This window comes from Macrobrachium nipponense, chromosome 2 (assembly GCF_015104395.2).
Source record: "Macrobrachium nipponense isolate FS-2020 chromosome 2, ASM1510439v2, whole genome shotgun sequence".
Taxonomy (NCBI): Eukaryota; Metazoa; Arthropoda; class Malacostraca; order Decapoda; family Palaemonidae; genus Macrobrachium; species Macrobrachium nipponense.
Window position 1 is genome coordinate 53,208,536 of NC_087201.1, and position 17,599 is coordinate 53,226,134.

Below are 17,599 nucleotides of genomic sequence, written 5' to 3' on the forward strand. Positions count from 1 at the left end.
TTAAGTGTGTCTATTTAGCTGTAAACAGTGTCGCCTCTTAACGGAAAGAAAGCTAGTGAGTGTGTGGCTGGCTGATGAAGTGAAAGTCAGTAAACGGCGTGAAACCTGAAATCATGAAAAGATTCAAATGACAAGGCAGGATTCCACAAGTCGGTTGTGCAAATATAGTAACTTTCCGTTTCTGCCGTGAAAAGTGTACGGCGTAGCTGTAGTGCTGTGATCATTGTTGCAACTTGCAGAAATTTAGAAAATTGCTCGACAAGTTTGGAAGTGAATCTACCGAAATATAGTCCTTAGCTTTAAACCAGAGTGTTTTAATGGTCCTTTTATACTTGAGAAGAATTTATTTACACACGTGTGTGTGTGTGTGTGTGTGTGTGTGTGTGTGTGTGTGTGTGTGTGTGTATGCGTAATCACGTTTGCAGGGCCTTTGTTGCCGTCGGTCATCCAAGGTGTAAATAGGAAAAGGATACACACACACATACACACACACATACATACATATATATATATATATACATATATATATATAGTGTGTGTGTGTATATATATATATATATATATATATATATATATATATATATGTGTGTGTGTGTGTGTGTGTGTGTGTGTGTGTATAAATTGCTCTTGTCTGAGACTAGGTTGTATGATTAAAGTTTGAGCTTCTTACCTTAGTATGCTGCAGTGTATTGTGGTGTATTTATACACATAGGGAGTAAGAGCTGTCTGCTGCATATTTCGTCCAAATCTGATTTAAGTGTGCCAGCCAGGGCTTCTTCGTTGAGAGAAGACAGGCGTTATTGTTATTTACTGAAATTCTAATTGTGTTTGTCCCAGTTTGCTATAAGTTTGAAATTTGCTGATGGGGAATATTGTTAGACTTTCCGGTGGAGGTCACATCTATGCAAGTTAGATCAATTCTTTTTGTGCAAATTTCTCCTTCTGCACCACTGCCGAATTATGCAATTGCTTGGCGGTATCGATTTAGTGGTGGCCTTGATTGCATAACAGCTTGTGGATTTGGCAGCAGGCGGGGAGAGAGAGAGAGAGAGAGAGAGAGAGAGAGAGAGAGAGAGAGAGAGAGATGGATGACAACTTAACCGATAGCTACGTCATCCACATACGTCTTCTGGACGCCGCCAGTGGCGATGGTCGGGAAAGGGGTTGGCTATGGGGGGGGTGGGTGGGTGGGGGGAATGTTGTCAAGAGACGAGGGAGAGGATGTGGGATGTGTGTGGGAAGGGAAGGGGGATGGATCCTGCATGCAAGATATGTTGGTTGGGAGAGGTAGGGGGGAGGGGATGGGGTGTCTGGGCCTTGTAGGTAGAGCGGCTCACTGGTTCATAACCGATTCCTGGGCCGACACTGCTGTTGCGCTGCTGCCTGCTTTTGCCTTCTCGCCACCACCACTGGGCTCTCTCTCTCTCTCTCTCTCTCTCTCTCTCTCTCTCTCTCTCTCTCTGTCTGGGTGTCTGTGTGCGTGTGTGTGTTTGCGTGCTTGCCATTTGAGGATGATGCCACTTTACAAGAACTTACTCGATTCAATTCATTTTTCAATAGTAGCTTTTACCTGTCGCAGTCATGAGCGAATCATTTGCAGTGTTGTTGTGAAACTGGTTGCAACTCGCAGAACTGAATTTCGCCTGCTTCGTACAGAGCGCGGATTGTGTTTCTTCATTGCGTGTGCTTTTGTGTTCTTCCGTAGGTGTAACAGATGGCCATGAGTCGGGAATCAATTATTTTTTAGATCCGAAATGGAATTACTTCTCATTGTTATGTAGGGAAGTGCACGGACATCATGGCCAAACCAGAACTCATTTTGGTTGACCTTGAAACTCGGCTTGTCGTAAGTCATCATAAAATGAATCTATCATTCCATTTTGCAGCGTGAACGTGAATTAAATCGGCTGTTTCAAATTCATTGACTGGGCAACCTCCGCCATTGCGTATGCGTGGAAATCAGTCCCGAAATTGGTCGGTACTAATCGTGATTATCTAACGTTGTTTACTTCCGAGCTGCGGGATTCCTGTAGAGATTCCTTGTTCCCCAATTATTGTATCTTCTCTCCTCTGTCCCCCTTTTTGCATTGATGGCTGTAGAGGTTGTTTGCTGAATGAAAATACGATATCACCGTTTGCAGCGACGTTCGAACTAGTTTCCGGCAGCAAACTGTCGCAGAACTGAATGCATCTGGTGGACTAAGGAAATATATGGTTTTACAGTAGTTACATCTGCCTTTCGGGGTCAAGTTTGAACCGAAACAAAGGGAATGGTCTTCAATTATTTATATTTGTCAGTTAGCGAAACTGAAAATGTAGACCTTTAAGTATTCATTCTTCAGAAACTGAAACATTATGGCTCTTCTCACTATAAGCAAGGCTTGGCCACCGAACGTCTTATCAATTTGCCAGTGGGTGGCACTGTATATGTAAGTCTCACCAAAGTTTTCTGGTGTTGACAACTTGTATATATAAGATGACCAGTTTCCCTGGCAGAATATAAATTTCAATGCTACAATTTGTCGAAGACCTTTAGGAAAACATCACTTTCCTCGCGGTGTTTTGCGCTGGGTATCATCATGCTCTCATAATCCACAGTATCACAACAACGTCTCAAGTTCCAGAGAATCTAGACTTCATTTTAGATAAGTGTGGAGAACAGGGACATTTCCTCAGTGTTTTTATCTAAAGTTAAGCATCATTAAGGTCTTCAAAAGTGAAGACTACCAGCGATGATAAGAACGTGTATGAAATGCTGGGTTGTGTGTTATGCCTTGAGTCAGCCTTCGAAATTAAGGGTGGAGAAAAAGAATAAGAAATAAAAAAAAAAGTACTGCACAAGAATGTAGGTATTATTTGATTCGATGCTGAAAGCTGTGCAGCTCGAGAGTTTCACATTCCTATATATCAGTCTGAGGATTTTTAAAATAAACTTTTGAGTTTCTTTCGGGTAGAATGTCCTTAGGTTAATAATTTACATGCTACATTATACTGTATGTGGATGACGAATACAGGAAACAACTAGGCATTTGACATTGAAATAAAACTATCCCGGAAGAGTGTAGAATGTGGTTTTTGGACGAATGAACAGATTCAGAACCTTGGTTTTTGCCATAGAAAATCGTACGGAAAAAATCGGTGTTCGTAGTCCTGAAGTGTCAAGCAACTCTCCATTGTGGTAGGATGATGTTAATCAAATTTAAGAAATTGTCTGGTGTACATATGTTAATTTCGATGAGTTCGTTTCTAAACAACTTTGTAAAGGTTATAGATATTTGCTGAAGTTAATTGTACACTAATCTTTGCATCAATATACTCATATGGTGGTTGAATTGTTGAATTAAGGAAATGGGTATATAATATAACAGTTTGGAAAACAAAACAAAAAAATTGATGTGAAAATATGAACATTCTGCCAGAAACTTGTTTTCTGGTTAGGTCATGCTCAATCCTCCATTGCAGTTTTTCTTTTCCTCTTCAGACCTGGACCATGGAAATACTTCCATGGAGGTTTCCCGTCCGGTCTGCCTTTGAGTGAGGAATGTATTGAATGAGTCCCTCAAAATGATCAGTCTAGTCCAGCACCCAGGTCGAGTCCTTGGATGCGTCTTAGCACGGAACGGGTCGTTTTACTTCCTAGATATCGCTAGATGGCTGTTCTGAGACCATTCGTCATATGCATTGCGCCTCAGTAGTGTGGTCGGTTTGGTCTTGGCCTGCCACCTTGGTGGCCGCGAGTTCGATTCTCGGGCATTCCACTGAGAGGTCAGAGATGTGTATTTCTGGTGATAGAAGTTCACTCTTGACGTTGTTCGGAAGTCACGTAAAGCCGTTGGTCCCGTTGCTGAATAACCACTGGGTCCATGCAGCGTAAAAACACCATACAAACAAACAAACATTTCGTCACATGCTTAAACCTCGTCATCAGATCCGCTTCCTTCGTGGTGAAGAGTAAGTGGTCATATCGCTGGCAGGAATTCCGGCAAACACTTGGCGTGTAAAATGTCATCAAACCGCACACGTAAAATACAGTTACAATTTGGATAATTTGATAAGATTTTGTATATGTCATTGATGTCATAGTTTTCGTTATTGAAGATGATGGAAATTAATACAGAGGACAAATTATAAATTTTTTTTCTCTCCCTCGTTTAACGGAGAACTTGAGTTCTACTGAGCTTCTATATTTTGCCAAACAACAAACTAGTTGTGGCGATGACCTTATCTTGAGACGTCTTTTCATGGAAATAAGAAATATCTCACTGTCGCAGTGTATTAACCACAAGGAATTATTATTATTATTATTATTATTATTATTATTATTATTATTATTATTATTATTATCATTATTATTATTATTATTGGAGAGAAAAATCCACAGTTATGTATATATATGTACATTTATTTAAAGATAATATGTACAGAAAGTTCCGGGATACTGTTTCCCGCAAAAAACTTAAAATATATTTACATAACTGTGGATTTTTTTCTCCATTTCAAGTCTCATTATGCTGTGAGTATTATTATTAATATTATTATCGTAATTATTATTATTGTTTTTGTTTTATTTTTTTTGGTAGATGACCCTCTTTTATGCGAATGCTGTTAAAAAGAATGGCAGAATTAAACGAGTTGATTTTATATATTGGTTTTTTTATTTTCCTTACAATTCGCTTCTCAGGCTCAGCGATGTTTCTGAGAAACTGGCCAATATTCATTTTTATGAACATTGGCCAGTTAATCGGAAACATCGCTGAGCCTGAGAAGCGAATTGTAAGAAAAATAGAAGAAACTATATAAAATCAATTCGCTCTATTCTGCCATTTTTTTTAACAGTATTATTATTATTATTATTATTATTATTTTTTTGCTCTATCACAGTCCTCCAATTCGACTGGGTGGTATTTATAGTGTGGGGTTCCGGGTTGCATCTGCCTCCTTAGGAGTCCATCACTTTTCTCACTATGTGTGCCGTTTCTAGGATCACACTCTTCTGCATGAGGCCGGAGCTACTTCAGCCTCTAGTTTTTCTAGATTCCTTTTCAGGGATCTTGGGATCGTGCCTAGTGCTCCTATGATTATGGGTACGATTTCCACTGGCATATCCCATATCCTTCTTATTTCTATTTTCAGATCTTGATACTTATCCATTTTTTCCCTCTCTTTCTCTTCAACTCTGGTGTCCCATGGTATTGCGACATCAATGAGTGATACTTTCTTCTTGACTTTGTCAATCAACGTCACGTCTGGTCTGTTTGCACGTATCACCCTATCCGTCCTGATACCATAGTCCCAGAGGATCTTTGCCTGATCGTTTTCTATCACTCCCTCAGGTTGGTGCTCGTACCACTTATTACTGCAAGGTAGCTGATGTTTCTTGCACAGGCTCCAGTGGAGGGCTTTTGCCACTGAATCATGCCTCTTTTTGTACTGGTTCTGTGCAAGTGCCGAGCATTCGCTTGCTAAGTGGTTTATGGTTTCATTTTTCGTATTGCACTTCCTACATATGGGAGAGATGTTATTTCCATCTATCGTTCTTTGAACATATCTGGTTCTTAAGGCCTGATCTTGTGCCGCTGTTATCATTCCTTCAGTTTCCTTCTTTAGCTCTCCCCTCTGTAGCCATTGCCATGTGTCATCGCTGGCTAGTTCTTTAGTCTGTCTCATGTATTGTCCGTGCATTGGTTTGTTGTGCCAGTCCTCTGTTCTGTCTGTCATTCTCCTGTCTCTGTATATTTCTGGGTCTTCGTCTACTTTTATTAGTCCTTCTTCCCATGCACTCTTTAGCCACTCGTCTTCACTGGTTTTCAGATATTGCCCCAGTGCTCTGTTCTCGGTGTTGACGCAGTCCTCTATTTGCTCTTGGGTGTAGTGCTTTGTGTATTGTCATATGTTTCCTGGTTTTCTGATCTATGCTGCGGAGTTCTGCCTTCGTCCATTCCACTATTCCTGCGCTGTATCTGATTACTGGCACTGCCCATGTGTTTTTTGGACTTTATCATATTTCCGGCGTTGATTTTGACTTGAGTATCGCCTTGAGTCTCTGCATATATTATTATTATTATTATTATTATTATTATTATTATTATTATTATTATCCTTTTTTGTCTATCACAGTCGTCCTATTCGACTGGGTGGTTTTCATGGTGTGGAGTTCTGGGTTGTAGCCTGCATCCCTAGCAGTCCATCACTTTTCTCACGATGTACGCTGTTACTATAATAGCACACTTCTGCACGAGTCCTGGAGCCACTTCGGCATCTAGCTTTTCCAGGTTGCTTTTCAAGGATCTTGGGATCGTTCCTAGTGTGCAATTTCCACTGGCATATCTCATAACCTTCTTATTTCTATTTGCGGGTCTTGGTACTAATCGATTTTTTCTCTCTTTCTCATCTACCATGGTGTTCCAAGGTATTGCAACCCATAAGTTATATATATATATATATATATCCATATGATATATTATATATATATATATATATATATATCATATATTATATTAGAACGTATGGTACATCTGATGTCTGTCTACATAGAGAAATCCTTGAAAACGAGTGAGCCAAGTTGTGGCCCAACTTCCTTTGACTGCTCGGTTGGATCATTGTTGCTTTATCAAAGATGTCTTCATTTTAACAAAAGCTATCGGTTTATTAGGACTCAACCAAGTTCTATAGCCGAGTGCGTGGTTAATCAGCAAAAGAACTTTGCTGTTTCTCCGGGTTGGGTTTGTTTTATTTGATATATTGGCTTTTTGCCTCTAATATATTAAATCTAATCTTTACTCAAGCTTCTTTAGGAATATTCTCCAGGATTGGTGGAAGCGAAGGCATTGACCAACCGTCGAAGTTGGGCAGTTGATGTTATATTTTTCGCTGAAACAATAACTTGAAACCAGTCTAGCTCGTCTCTCTGTTACGATTCGTTGTAACTCGACATAACTTGAAAGAATTATAGGTGCTTTGCATATGACTGTTTTCAACACTATTAACAAAGTATTCTAGTTGTTCTGTAAACTTATTACCGTTACAAGCCTCATGTGGCTGAAATGACACTTGTAACGAAATTATTTTCGGAATAGAATGGAACACTGACATGACCTTTTACCAGCTAATAGAGATTAAAGTAGAATGCCTAACACATTTATGAATGAATTCATTAAAGGCTCCACCTACGTACAACCTTGGTGAACCTATTGACAGACGTGTAAGTCGTCACCAAACCGTTTGTCACGCGTATTGGACGCTCATTTTTACTGGCGTCAGCGATCAACAACATTTCACGCTCGCATTTAAATGCTCCCACGGCCGCCATCGCCTGACGCTCAGTATTGTTCTTCGAGTAAAAGACGACGTTTTCTAGCTGGAGTAAACCGGCGAAGCATCACTCGGCCCCAGTTCGCCCCAACACCGCCCACGTGATTTATTTAACATGTTTGACAGACTGATATTCGTAACTTACGCTCGGTGGAACTTTTTTATTTTATTTTAACAAGATGAAGGAAAGAATACGGCCGCGTTGTGATGCTGTGAGATGGGACGCCAGCTTGAACTTCAGTAGTGCTTGGTGTTTTAATACTTGTGGAGTGGCTTGCGCCATTCCGGTTGCAGTCTGCTCTAATGTAAAAACCTTGCAGATTATTTTGAAGCCTGAAGTGTTGAAATGGCAGAACATTTTTACGAAAGGTCAGAGGTATATAATAACAAATTGTGACTTGCTACCGTATCAGGTATAACCAGTGTTGTTACTACGTCGAAATATATTAACGTCTGTTTGTGAAGTGCGAATTTGTCATTTGAAATGCCTTTGGCGATATACATGAGAATAATTCGTTTTAGTGGAAATTCAGCCGCGGTTTCAGCCGGTCTACTTAGTCAGCGAAATCCTTGAAGCTTAAAGCCAGGCCAAGATGACCTCAGGGCAAATAACGGTCATGACCCTTCATTAGTGCAGTCCAGTCGCCGCATTGATCATCAGCGAGGGAGGAACCCCACGATGTTGTCTTCTTTCCCCGGCTAAAGGATTTGGGAAAGGAATTTGTATCTCTCTCTCTCTCTCTCTCTCTCTCTCTCTCTCTCTCTCTCTCTCTGGGAAACGTGTAAATCTTTGCTGTCAGATTATCGCAATATCGAACGACAACTCTATTCAGACATTGGATTTCGATTCAACGTGTGTGAACGCCATAGGCTTCCAGATCTTTCCAGTTTTGAAGCATTTGTTAGGTCATTCAAATTACAAGCTTAGTTTTCAGAGTTAAAGTGACCATAGCGTTAGTCCTACTTTGTGGATTTGAAAAGCCATGGGTACGATGCCCCAGACCTTGTTTCACACCATTTAATAAATGATAAACAGCATTCAACATTGCAACATTGAATTTTTTTCTTCCGCATACTGGATTTTTAAAATTGTTCCGGATCCTTGATTCATAATTTCGTGATGTTCAGCAGAGTAAAGCTCGTGTATTTCTTTATTGACTCGAAATATTCACCAGTTTTCGCTTCAAAAATCAACTCCTCTTCATATTATTCTATCATTAGAGAAACCGATAAGCACCAAACGACTTGATGCGGTTTCCTGCAAGCGGTTTTTCGTTTACTCAAAGTATATGGAATAATGGGCCCATTCTATATACTTTGCTTTTACTTATCCATAATTTTCCAAGTTGTAGAGGGATGAGGAACAGCGGCCGCTAACAACGAAATTGAAGTTGTCTCCTCTAAGCTTGGTTGTGTCAACGCTCAACAGAGTTCGCCCTCATCTGCTGCGTGGTGTTCGAGTTGCCCTATGTTGAGCAAAGGTTTAATGGAAGCCGAATCCCATGATTTTTTATTTTTATTTTTGAGGGGCTGTACTCGAATACGAAAGCTGTTCGTAGAGGTAAAAGGGGACTGAGATATTCAGCAACTTATACACCTCTGTCATGTACGTTAATGAATAAAAAATTGCTGTCATTTTCCTTAATGCGTAACAGCTGACCAATGAGGAAATTGTCACATGTTTGGAGTTTTAGAATAAATATATATATATATATATATATATATATATAATATATATATATATATATATGTGTGTGTGTGTGTGTGTGTGTGTGTGTGTGTGTGTGTGTGTGTGACAAATAATATGGTGCCTATGTAAATCAGCAATTTTTTATAATAAAGTACATAGAGGATTATATATGTACAATTAACATGTCTACTGCATCTTATGTTCCATTTGCCTACATCATCCTTATTAAGTCCACAAGAATACATACAACAAAATGATGACTGATAACAGAAACATCATTCAGTATATTTGTTAACAAGAAATTCAAAATATTTAAGAAATTAGCCTACAGGCCTGTCTAGTAGGACTTGAGCAACATTTTCATTTTGTTTTTATTTATTTATTATTATTATAATTTTTTTTAAAGTCCTCCTGAACCTGACCTGCCTAGAATGATTCAAAATCTAACCTTCGCACGGAGGCAAGTCGCGACTAGAAATTTCAGATTTTTCAATGCCCTTTTCTCTGTTGTTAGTACCCAACCATCAGAAGAGATCATATTTTCCGCAACGTCGCTATAATACACCATAAGTGTCCTTTTGTCCTTTTGAACACTTGCCTTGGGATATATATATATATATATATATATATATATATATATATAGATATATATCTATATATCTTATCTATATATATCCCTGAACTGTGATTTATGAGATCTTCGGCAGTTGAAAAGACGCGGTGCTTCAAAATTAGCAGTGAAATTGTATCGTGGTGGAGCCACGTTCTCCAGTGTTTCATATAAGATAACTCCCTGGATTGGCTTTATTTTTGGCTCCGTATTTCAAGCTTAATTTGAATGAGCATCAAAACATTGTTTTTATTTGTTTGGCAGTTGGCTTCGCTGGTTACGAAAACTGTACCGAAATGTGGCCGTCGCGATTGACGACGAGTCCTTAGGTTTTGAGAGATACAAGGCCTTGGAGAGATACGAATGAAACTTTCGGAGAGACTGTACCTTTTTGGGTCGCTGTCGTAACTTTTGTTGATTACATTTTTTTTTTTTGGGGGGGGGCGGTATTGAAGCACATACACACACACACATTTTCAACTTGGAACCTGGATAAAATTTGATCAGGATCATAAAACAATGAAAAATAATGGTTAACTATCTGAACAGTGTTATACTGATTCCAAACATAGTCGTTTTAGGCGTTTCCTCCCACGCTGCCAAATGTTCTTGGTTGGAAGTGACCGCGTTTATTCCTTGTTAATCCTTACCCTTGGGAGCAATAATAATCCTTGTTTATGCCTACTCTCAAACGATAACTTCGTTGCCTCAGGAGTATGTTGTAAAGCTTTTCTGGCGTCAATTAAAGGACCAGTTTGGCTTTTTCTTTAGAAAAGTACTTCATTGCACTGTGCACTGTGAACTATTCGTCTAGTCTGTGGATGCAGATTACTACGGATAGTTCTTCTATGGTGTTTGTATGATGACCAACACCTTAATGAATCATGTCGACTTCTACCAAAGCCAACCTTGCCTCTACATGACCCGAGGGCAGCTTAACTTGACCCTCCTAGCTTCTACATGACCCGAGGGCAGCTTAACTCGGTCCAGAGTCCTCTATGAAAACTGGCAACGTAGCTCAAAATTGTGCCACGTTTCAAGAAAAAACATGTTAATATTTTCACTGATTACAAAAACAGTTCAAGAGGATTTGATATTCGAAAATAAAAATTAAAAAAATGACGTTTTATCATGTTTTTGGCTAGCAGTGCATTCATAACAAAACCTAATTTGATAAGGAACGACGCCCTACTCTTGCCCTGCCCAAACAGTTTTGAGCCATCAAGGAATCTTTCAAAAGGTTCTTGTAAACCTTCGGACATGACATTAAAGACATGTTCTTCAGACTAAAGAGTTTTAGATGATGTCGACCCATGAAATCTTGATTTCTCTGACAACACCAAACCGCAATTACCACTAGAACTACTTACTTAGTACTTCATTGGTTCTTTTCCCTGGTGTTTTAACCCTTTGCTGCTCTTGAGAGGGAATTGATGAATATGCTGTTTTCTTGCCGTCGCGTAGCAGAGAGTTGAAATTTTTTCAGCCATTGATCATGGAGTGGTGTTTGGGTTCCTCATTAGACGAGTCCGTCATCGAGAGCGTCCGACATATTCTTTTGCGTTGAATGTGATGTCCTCTGTGTAAACAATAACGAAATTTCTTTTACTCAGTTCACGGCTCCATTTTTTAGGAACTGGGCCTCACTGAATGAATACGTCATAAGGAAATTGAGTGAATGACTCAATGTCTTTGATGTGCGAAGGAAATTCGTCGCGTGTAAAGAACTTCGTGTGAGTATTCATGAAAAGAGTTTTTCTGTCGGCCAGGCAACCATTTCGAGAGGCGGCACGACGAAAGCAAAGAGAAGAATCAATTAAGCGAGCGCTGATGGCCATCTTGACCTTCCATTTATTAATAATAGAGACACAATAGAGCGCGATATGACTTCGGTTAACGATGGACCTCCTTCACATGGGCCATTCTTCTTTTGACTCGCCCGCTATCTCCTTCATCAGCTTCTCTGGTCGTTCTTGTGGCATTCTTGGTTCCCTTCCTTATCTGCCCTGGCCCGAGTTTCATCCTCCTCCTCTTCCTCTCCATAATCATTGTCTTGCGCTTGGGGTCTGTCGAGTGATCTCTCCTCCGTCATGGGTTGGTTGGACTGGTTGTTAGGAGATGACGTCCTTTTTAGCTGTGTGCATTCTCTCTCTCTCTCTCTCTCTCTCTCTCTCTCTCTCTCTCTGTGTGTGTGTGTGTGTGTGTGTGTGTTGTCATATTCGCTTAGTCTTGTCATTGAAATCCAAATCGTTAAGTCGACGTAAAGTTTTGAGAGATTTATTCGGGTTCTGTTGTTAATGATTAAAGGTAGTTTAGCTAATTATATTTTATCAGCGTTAATTAACTGTGAAAGAGACTTAATTTTCTCTTGGTATTTCAGGATTTGGTTTACGAAATTAGAAATGTTAACATCCTGTCAATTTGCTGATGTTGGCCATGGTGTCAAACTGCGCAGTACAGTTTAATAACTCCTCAAATCGGTGGTTATTAGTGTAATAGATAATTTTAATGTTTTATTGCCGTCTTATTATCCCCGTTTCTTTTAGGATTTGATTTAGTTATTTTACTGTGCTTGTTCGCGGTATGCTGTCCCCACATTCCTGTTTTGTGCGTGTACTTACGTGCTGTCATTATAAAACCTTTTCAAAACGATATCATAAGCATCATCGCCTCCAGCGCCGTGTGACGCAAATGGCCTCTCTACAATCGTGCCATTCATGTCTTTCTTGCTCGATATCTTCTATGAATCTCCGTTCACCTGCAGCCTCTCTTCTTAAGTTCTCATCCAAGAATGCGTGGGTCTTCCAGAGGGTCCAGCCAGCGAGCACTGCTGTGTTCCCTTCCAGGAGTTGTGGGAAGAGCATGTCGGAGCCATTTCCATTTCCCATTATCCTGCCTGCTGCCTTCTGATGTTCTCCTGAACTGCCTCCTCATATTCCTCGTGAAGCTTCACTGATCAATCGACAAAATCCTTTAGACAGAGTTTCAATATCATATCGTGATTCTTGTCTGTGGAGCAGTACCTACCTATTGATCTTGATAGAGACGATTATTGTCCATCGTAAGCGATTTCAGTTTATTTGATTTGTGTTATTTTAATCTTTCTGAAATCTCATTCAAGAGACATGTACCGGACGTCCTTGTTTATGAATTTTTTGAAGGTTCACATATTTGGGAGCAGTGATATCCAGTACAGTTCTCTTGAATTAGATTTTATTTGAATACTGACAGAGACGTCGGATTTATTTTTTTTCGTCTAGTTCCTTAGAACTCTTTCATTTGTATTTTCAATGGATTTTTTTCTCGCTGTGTATCATCATTCATTGGCTATGATTTGTTTGAACACTGCAAAATATCCGGACTGAGGATGATGTACTATCTCAGAGTCGTCAGGTCATTTGGGTAAGGTTTCTGGGATAAGATAAGTATCGGCAAAAAAAACCCACCTCTTCGCTGCTTCCTTTGAAGACTGCACGAAAAGATACATCCTTCGATAACGTCATGACTCACAATGCAGAACTCAGAATGTTATGATTCTGAATAGTAGGTACTTGTGGAATTGAGCGCGCTCAGAGAACCATTCCTCTTCTTGATTGATTAATGGAATATACCTCACGATTGAGCAATGGCGACGACGTTACGGCCTAATATATGACCCTGACCATTCGCGTTGATTGGACCTCGAGATTTCGGAGGAATGTGAATGCACTCGGGCCTGATTGAATGGTATGTCCCTTAACGGTCTTGTCATATCTGCGACATTTGGCTCGGCCATGTTCGCTCGCAGCAGCAGAGCCTTTTTCCAAGGCGCCTTTCCTTTCCATGTGCTTTGATTGGAGGTCCTTTATAGTTCAGGTTTTGTATTTGAGTATTTCCAACAATATTCATCATCTCCCTCGTATTTATTTTAAAAAATCGTATACTTAAGATAATGTTTTCCATTCTTTAGTGTGATGTTAGTAATGCAGAACAGTTTCATAATATTGTGAACGTCATTCCAGATTGACATGCGCTCAACACACTTGAAAATAAGACATTATTTTCTCGTTATCAGAAACACTGAGTTGCATCTGTGTTACGGCTTTTTTTTCGCGCTAAGTCTTTAAAGACTGAGGAATTGATTGGAGTATTCCGCTACTACATTTTGCTTCAAAACTACAAAGACTTGATATGGTTAAAGATGGCCCTTATTTCTAGAAAGGAAGGCCTCGTAGTCTTGCGCCGATTGATGTCATTTTAATGAATCATATCCTGTGCTTTTTTGAGCACTTCTTGCACCACAAAAGTTTATCTCATATATATATATTTAATAAATATAAATATATATTATTTATATTATATATTATATATATATAGATATATGATATATATATATATATATATATATATATATATATATATATATATATATCACGAGAGTTTACAAAAGGTGACCATAACACTATAGGAATATGAAAAGCTTGATTTGGCATACTTTTGTCTTTTTGTCATCGTTAGACTCACTGAAATAAAAAGGACAGATACATCATATTTTGCAGAACATGGGTTTCCTATGAGACCAGTTTTTTTATGATTTCATAGAATTCAGATTTAAGGAGAGATGATATATGTAGGGTCGCTTGAAAGCAGACCAGGGTAGTATTTAAATTGCATCCTTTTTTTCTTTTTAGTTTTTTTTAATTAATGCAATTAGCATTGTTTTTAGGATAATTTATTTGTGTATATCCATTTGGGACTGCATTCTTATGTTTTATATATACGTGTATATGTATACAGGCAGTCCCCGGGTTACATCAGGTTCGGGTTAAGTCGTTCCCGACTTAAAGCGCTTGCATCACGGTTCTATTAATCTGCTTTACAGCAGTGCTGTAACCCTTACTTACAGCTCCGTTGGTATTTATTCCCATTATAATTATAGGACTTGGGTTTAGGCGATTTTCGGCTTACAACGTCCTGACGGGAACGGAACCCCCGTCGTAACCCGGGGACTGACTGTGTGTGTGTGTGTGTGTATATATATATATATATATATATATATATATATATATATATATATATATATATATATATATACACATACATACACACACACACACACACACACACACACACACACACACACACACACACACAAGCCTTTAGATACTAGGCCCAAATAAAATAAATTGCATTATGAACATTGCTTACTGTACATTATATTATTGTCATTCACTGAGGCCGCCAATAGGCAGGGATTCCCTGTATATATACATTTATAATGTGTCTATATATATTAATCTGACATACATATATACAGTATACTTGTTTTCTCTTTGCAGGATGTTGGTCTCCAGAGATATCATGCCAAAAGTCTTCTTGCACCGCAACTAGTCAAAAATTGAATAATACTTTTTTCTGCTGCTGTACCGGCGATATGTGCAATGATAATGTTGATGTGATGACAATTTCAACTCAGCCTCCTGTTGTACCCGATCCAGGTGAGTTTATTTCATGTGACACAAAAATTATCTTTAGAATAAAAGGTATTCTATATACTCTCTCTCTCTCTCTCTCTCTCTCTCTCTCTCTCTCTCTCTCTCTCTCTCTCTCTCTCTCTCTCTCTCTCTCTCAAAATAGGATAGTCTTCATATGAATAAATTGATAAAACTGACCTCTCACATAACCAATTTAACAGTTATCATACTCAGTGTAATGTAAATAAGCTCCAGATCAGTTTACATTTCAGAAAAATTTAGTTTCAACTTGAGGGTTATGATCCCATTTGATTATGGTTATGCTGCTAATTACCATTATCCAATATGTAACTTTAGCGACAATCTTATGAGCTTATATGTTCTTACATTTTCTTAAATTTTCTCAAATGAGTCTTTCACTGAGCACTTCAGTTTATTTTTATGTAAAAAGTACCATAATTTGAACAACAGTGCCTTAATTTTTTCAGTCTGCTCCTCCTTTTGGTAATTACAGTATCTCAAATGGGTTCCAGACCCAGGGGCTACACACTAAATAAACAAATTTAACCTCTGTTAGCTTAACGATAACTTACATTTAAACTATACAGGCAGTCCCCGGTTATCGGCAATCCGGTTTTATGGCGCTCGTCAAGCACCATAACAGGCCGAGTTCCATTTATCGGTGCCATAAGGCCTTTTGGCGCCATAATGGTGCTTATGGCGCTGATAACCAGTCATCAGTGCCATAAGCGCCATAAATCGTTGAGTTTCGGTTAATGGTGGTTAGTGAATTTAGGGCCAGCAGAGGCTGGTTTGAAAAATTCAGAAAGCAAGTGGACATACATACTGCACCTACTTCAGTGATTAAGGACATGTTTTCAAAGCTGTTTAAAAAGTTTGTGGAGAATTATAATCCCAACAAATGTTGTAATCCATGTCTCCAACATTTTATTTAATGACAATGCTTAAGGCAAATTTTAAAGAGACACCAGAAACAAAATTGTCTCTGGACAGTTTTGTTGTGTGACAGGGGTTCAATGACTCAAGCTGGTCCTAGTGCCTGTAAAAACCGAAGAGGGGAAGTAACCTCAGATAGTGAAAGTAAAAAATGAAGAGAAGTAACCCCAGACAGGTCCTTGATACCTGAAGGCCTTCAGGAGGGGGATTCCCCTTCCAAACAATAAACTTTCCTCCTCATTCTCCCCTCCTCTCCATCTTCCATATGCAAACAAGAGCTTTCATAAGGGTAAGAATGATATTAGATGTTCATTTATTCATTTCGTTATTCATGTACAGGCAGTCCGTAGTTATTTGTGGGGTGCTGATAAGCGAAAACCGCCATTAACTGAAACTTTAAGATTTGTGGCGCCAAGTTTCGGTTGATGTTGCCGATAACTGGTTAATGGCGCCTCTGTTAGGTATGTTATGGCACCATAACTCTACTATTGGCACCTTATGGCGCCAATAACAGAAAATTGGCATCTTATGGTGCCATAACTTGCCAATTTTATGGTGCTAGACAAGCGTCATGAAACCGGATCGCCATTAACTGAGGCCATCGATAACTGGGGACTGCATGTGTATTTATTTTTTATTGTTTTCTGTATGTAAAACTTTGTTTGTTCCCTATAAAATGTATTTTTGTTAATATTTTTGGGTGCTTAGAATGCATTAATTGTATTTACATTACTCCTTATGGGAATTATTGTTTCTGATTTTGTATCTTTCGGACTTCATGGGATGTTCTGGAACGGATTCTCTACGAAAGCCAAGGTTCCACTATGTAGATGTGTAGATGTATGCACATACAATGAGTAAAAGCCTTCCTTATTGTTTGCAATACTGTGTAGGGGGAAGAATATGTTGTTAATAGTTCATATAGAAAGATGTTTTGTGGTTGGGTTAAGAGAGCACTCCTCTGCATTGAAGCTTTCATGTATGTTATTGGCTCAAAAGTAACAATGCATATTATAAACACCTGTGAGTGGCTGGTAGATGTGTCTTATGACTACATCAGAGTTCTTATACTTGGGAGCTTTTGTGACTGTTGTTTCCTCCTAAGCCATGATGTCGTATACAACATCATTTTGTTTATTGCCTTTGAGTTTCTGATAGTCAGATGTATAGTCAGATGTATGTATCATGATTATTATTATGCTATGAAGGATTTTTTTTTCAAGATTTAATATTCTATTGATGGATATATTACAGTACAGTATATTTATGCCAGTGTGTATAGGAAAAAAATTGAGTTCTCCAAGTTAGTGTTCTGAGGAGCACTCTGTTTCTTGTTACTGTGAATATTACCTGTCTGTTACCTAATACAGGAGTGTTAAGAATATATAGAGATTAATTTTCTTTATTTACATTACTGCACAGACACAGCTTGCTTTACATGGTTTGATAAAACAGGTTTTGACATAGGAAAAAACTTATTTTTGGTAGTTGCCGTTGAGTCCTCAAGGATTACCCTTACCATGGTTTATCCAGAGCTCCACGGTGACCAAACTAGTGTCAAAAATTTCTTTTAACTGG

The 17,599-nt window shown here is 38.8% G+C and overlaps 1 protein-coding gene across 5 annotated transcripts in view; it reads left to right on the plus strand.

The window, feature by feature from the left end:
• The window catches only part of LOC135220584 (probable serine/threonine-protein kinase roco5), a 185,153-nt gene that overhangs the window by 118,714 nt on the left and 48,840 nt on the right, over positions 1–17,599 (plus strand). For 4 of the 5 annotated variants that reach the window (XM_064257834.1, XM_064257832.1, XM_064257835.1 and 1 more), the window contains one exon: positions 14,930–15,088. In XM_064257834.1, the coding sequence (XP_064113904.1) occupies positions 14,930–15,088 (159 nt within the window). Of the gene's footprint in view, positions 1–1,496; positions 1,702–14,929; positions 15,089–17,599 lie in introns of those variants that run through there. The other variant, XM_064257836.1, reaches the window with a different exon arrangement.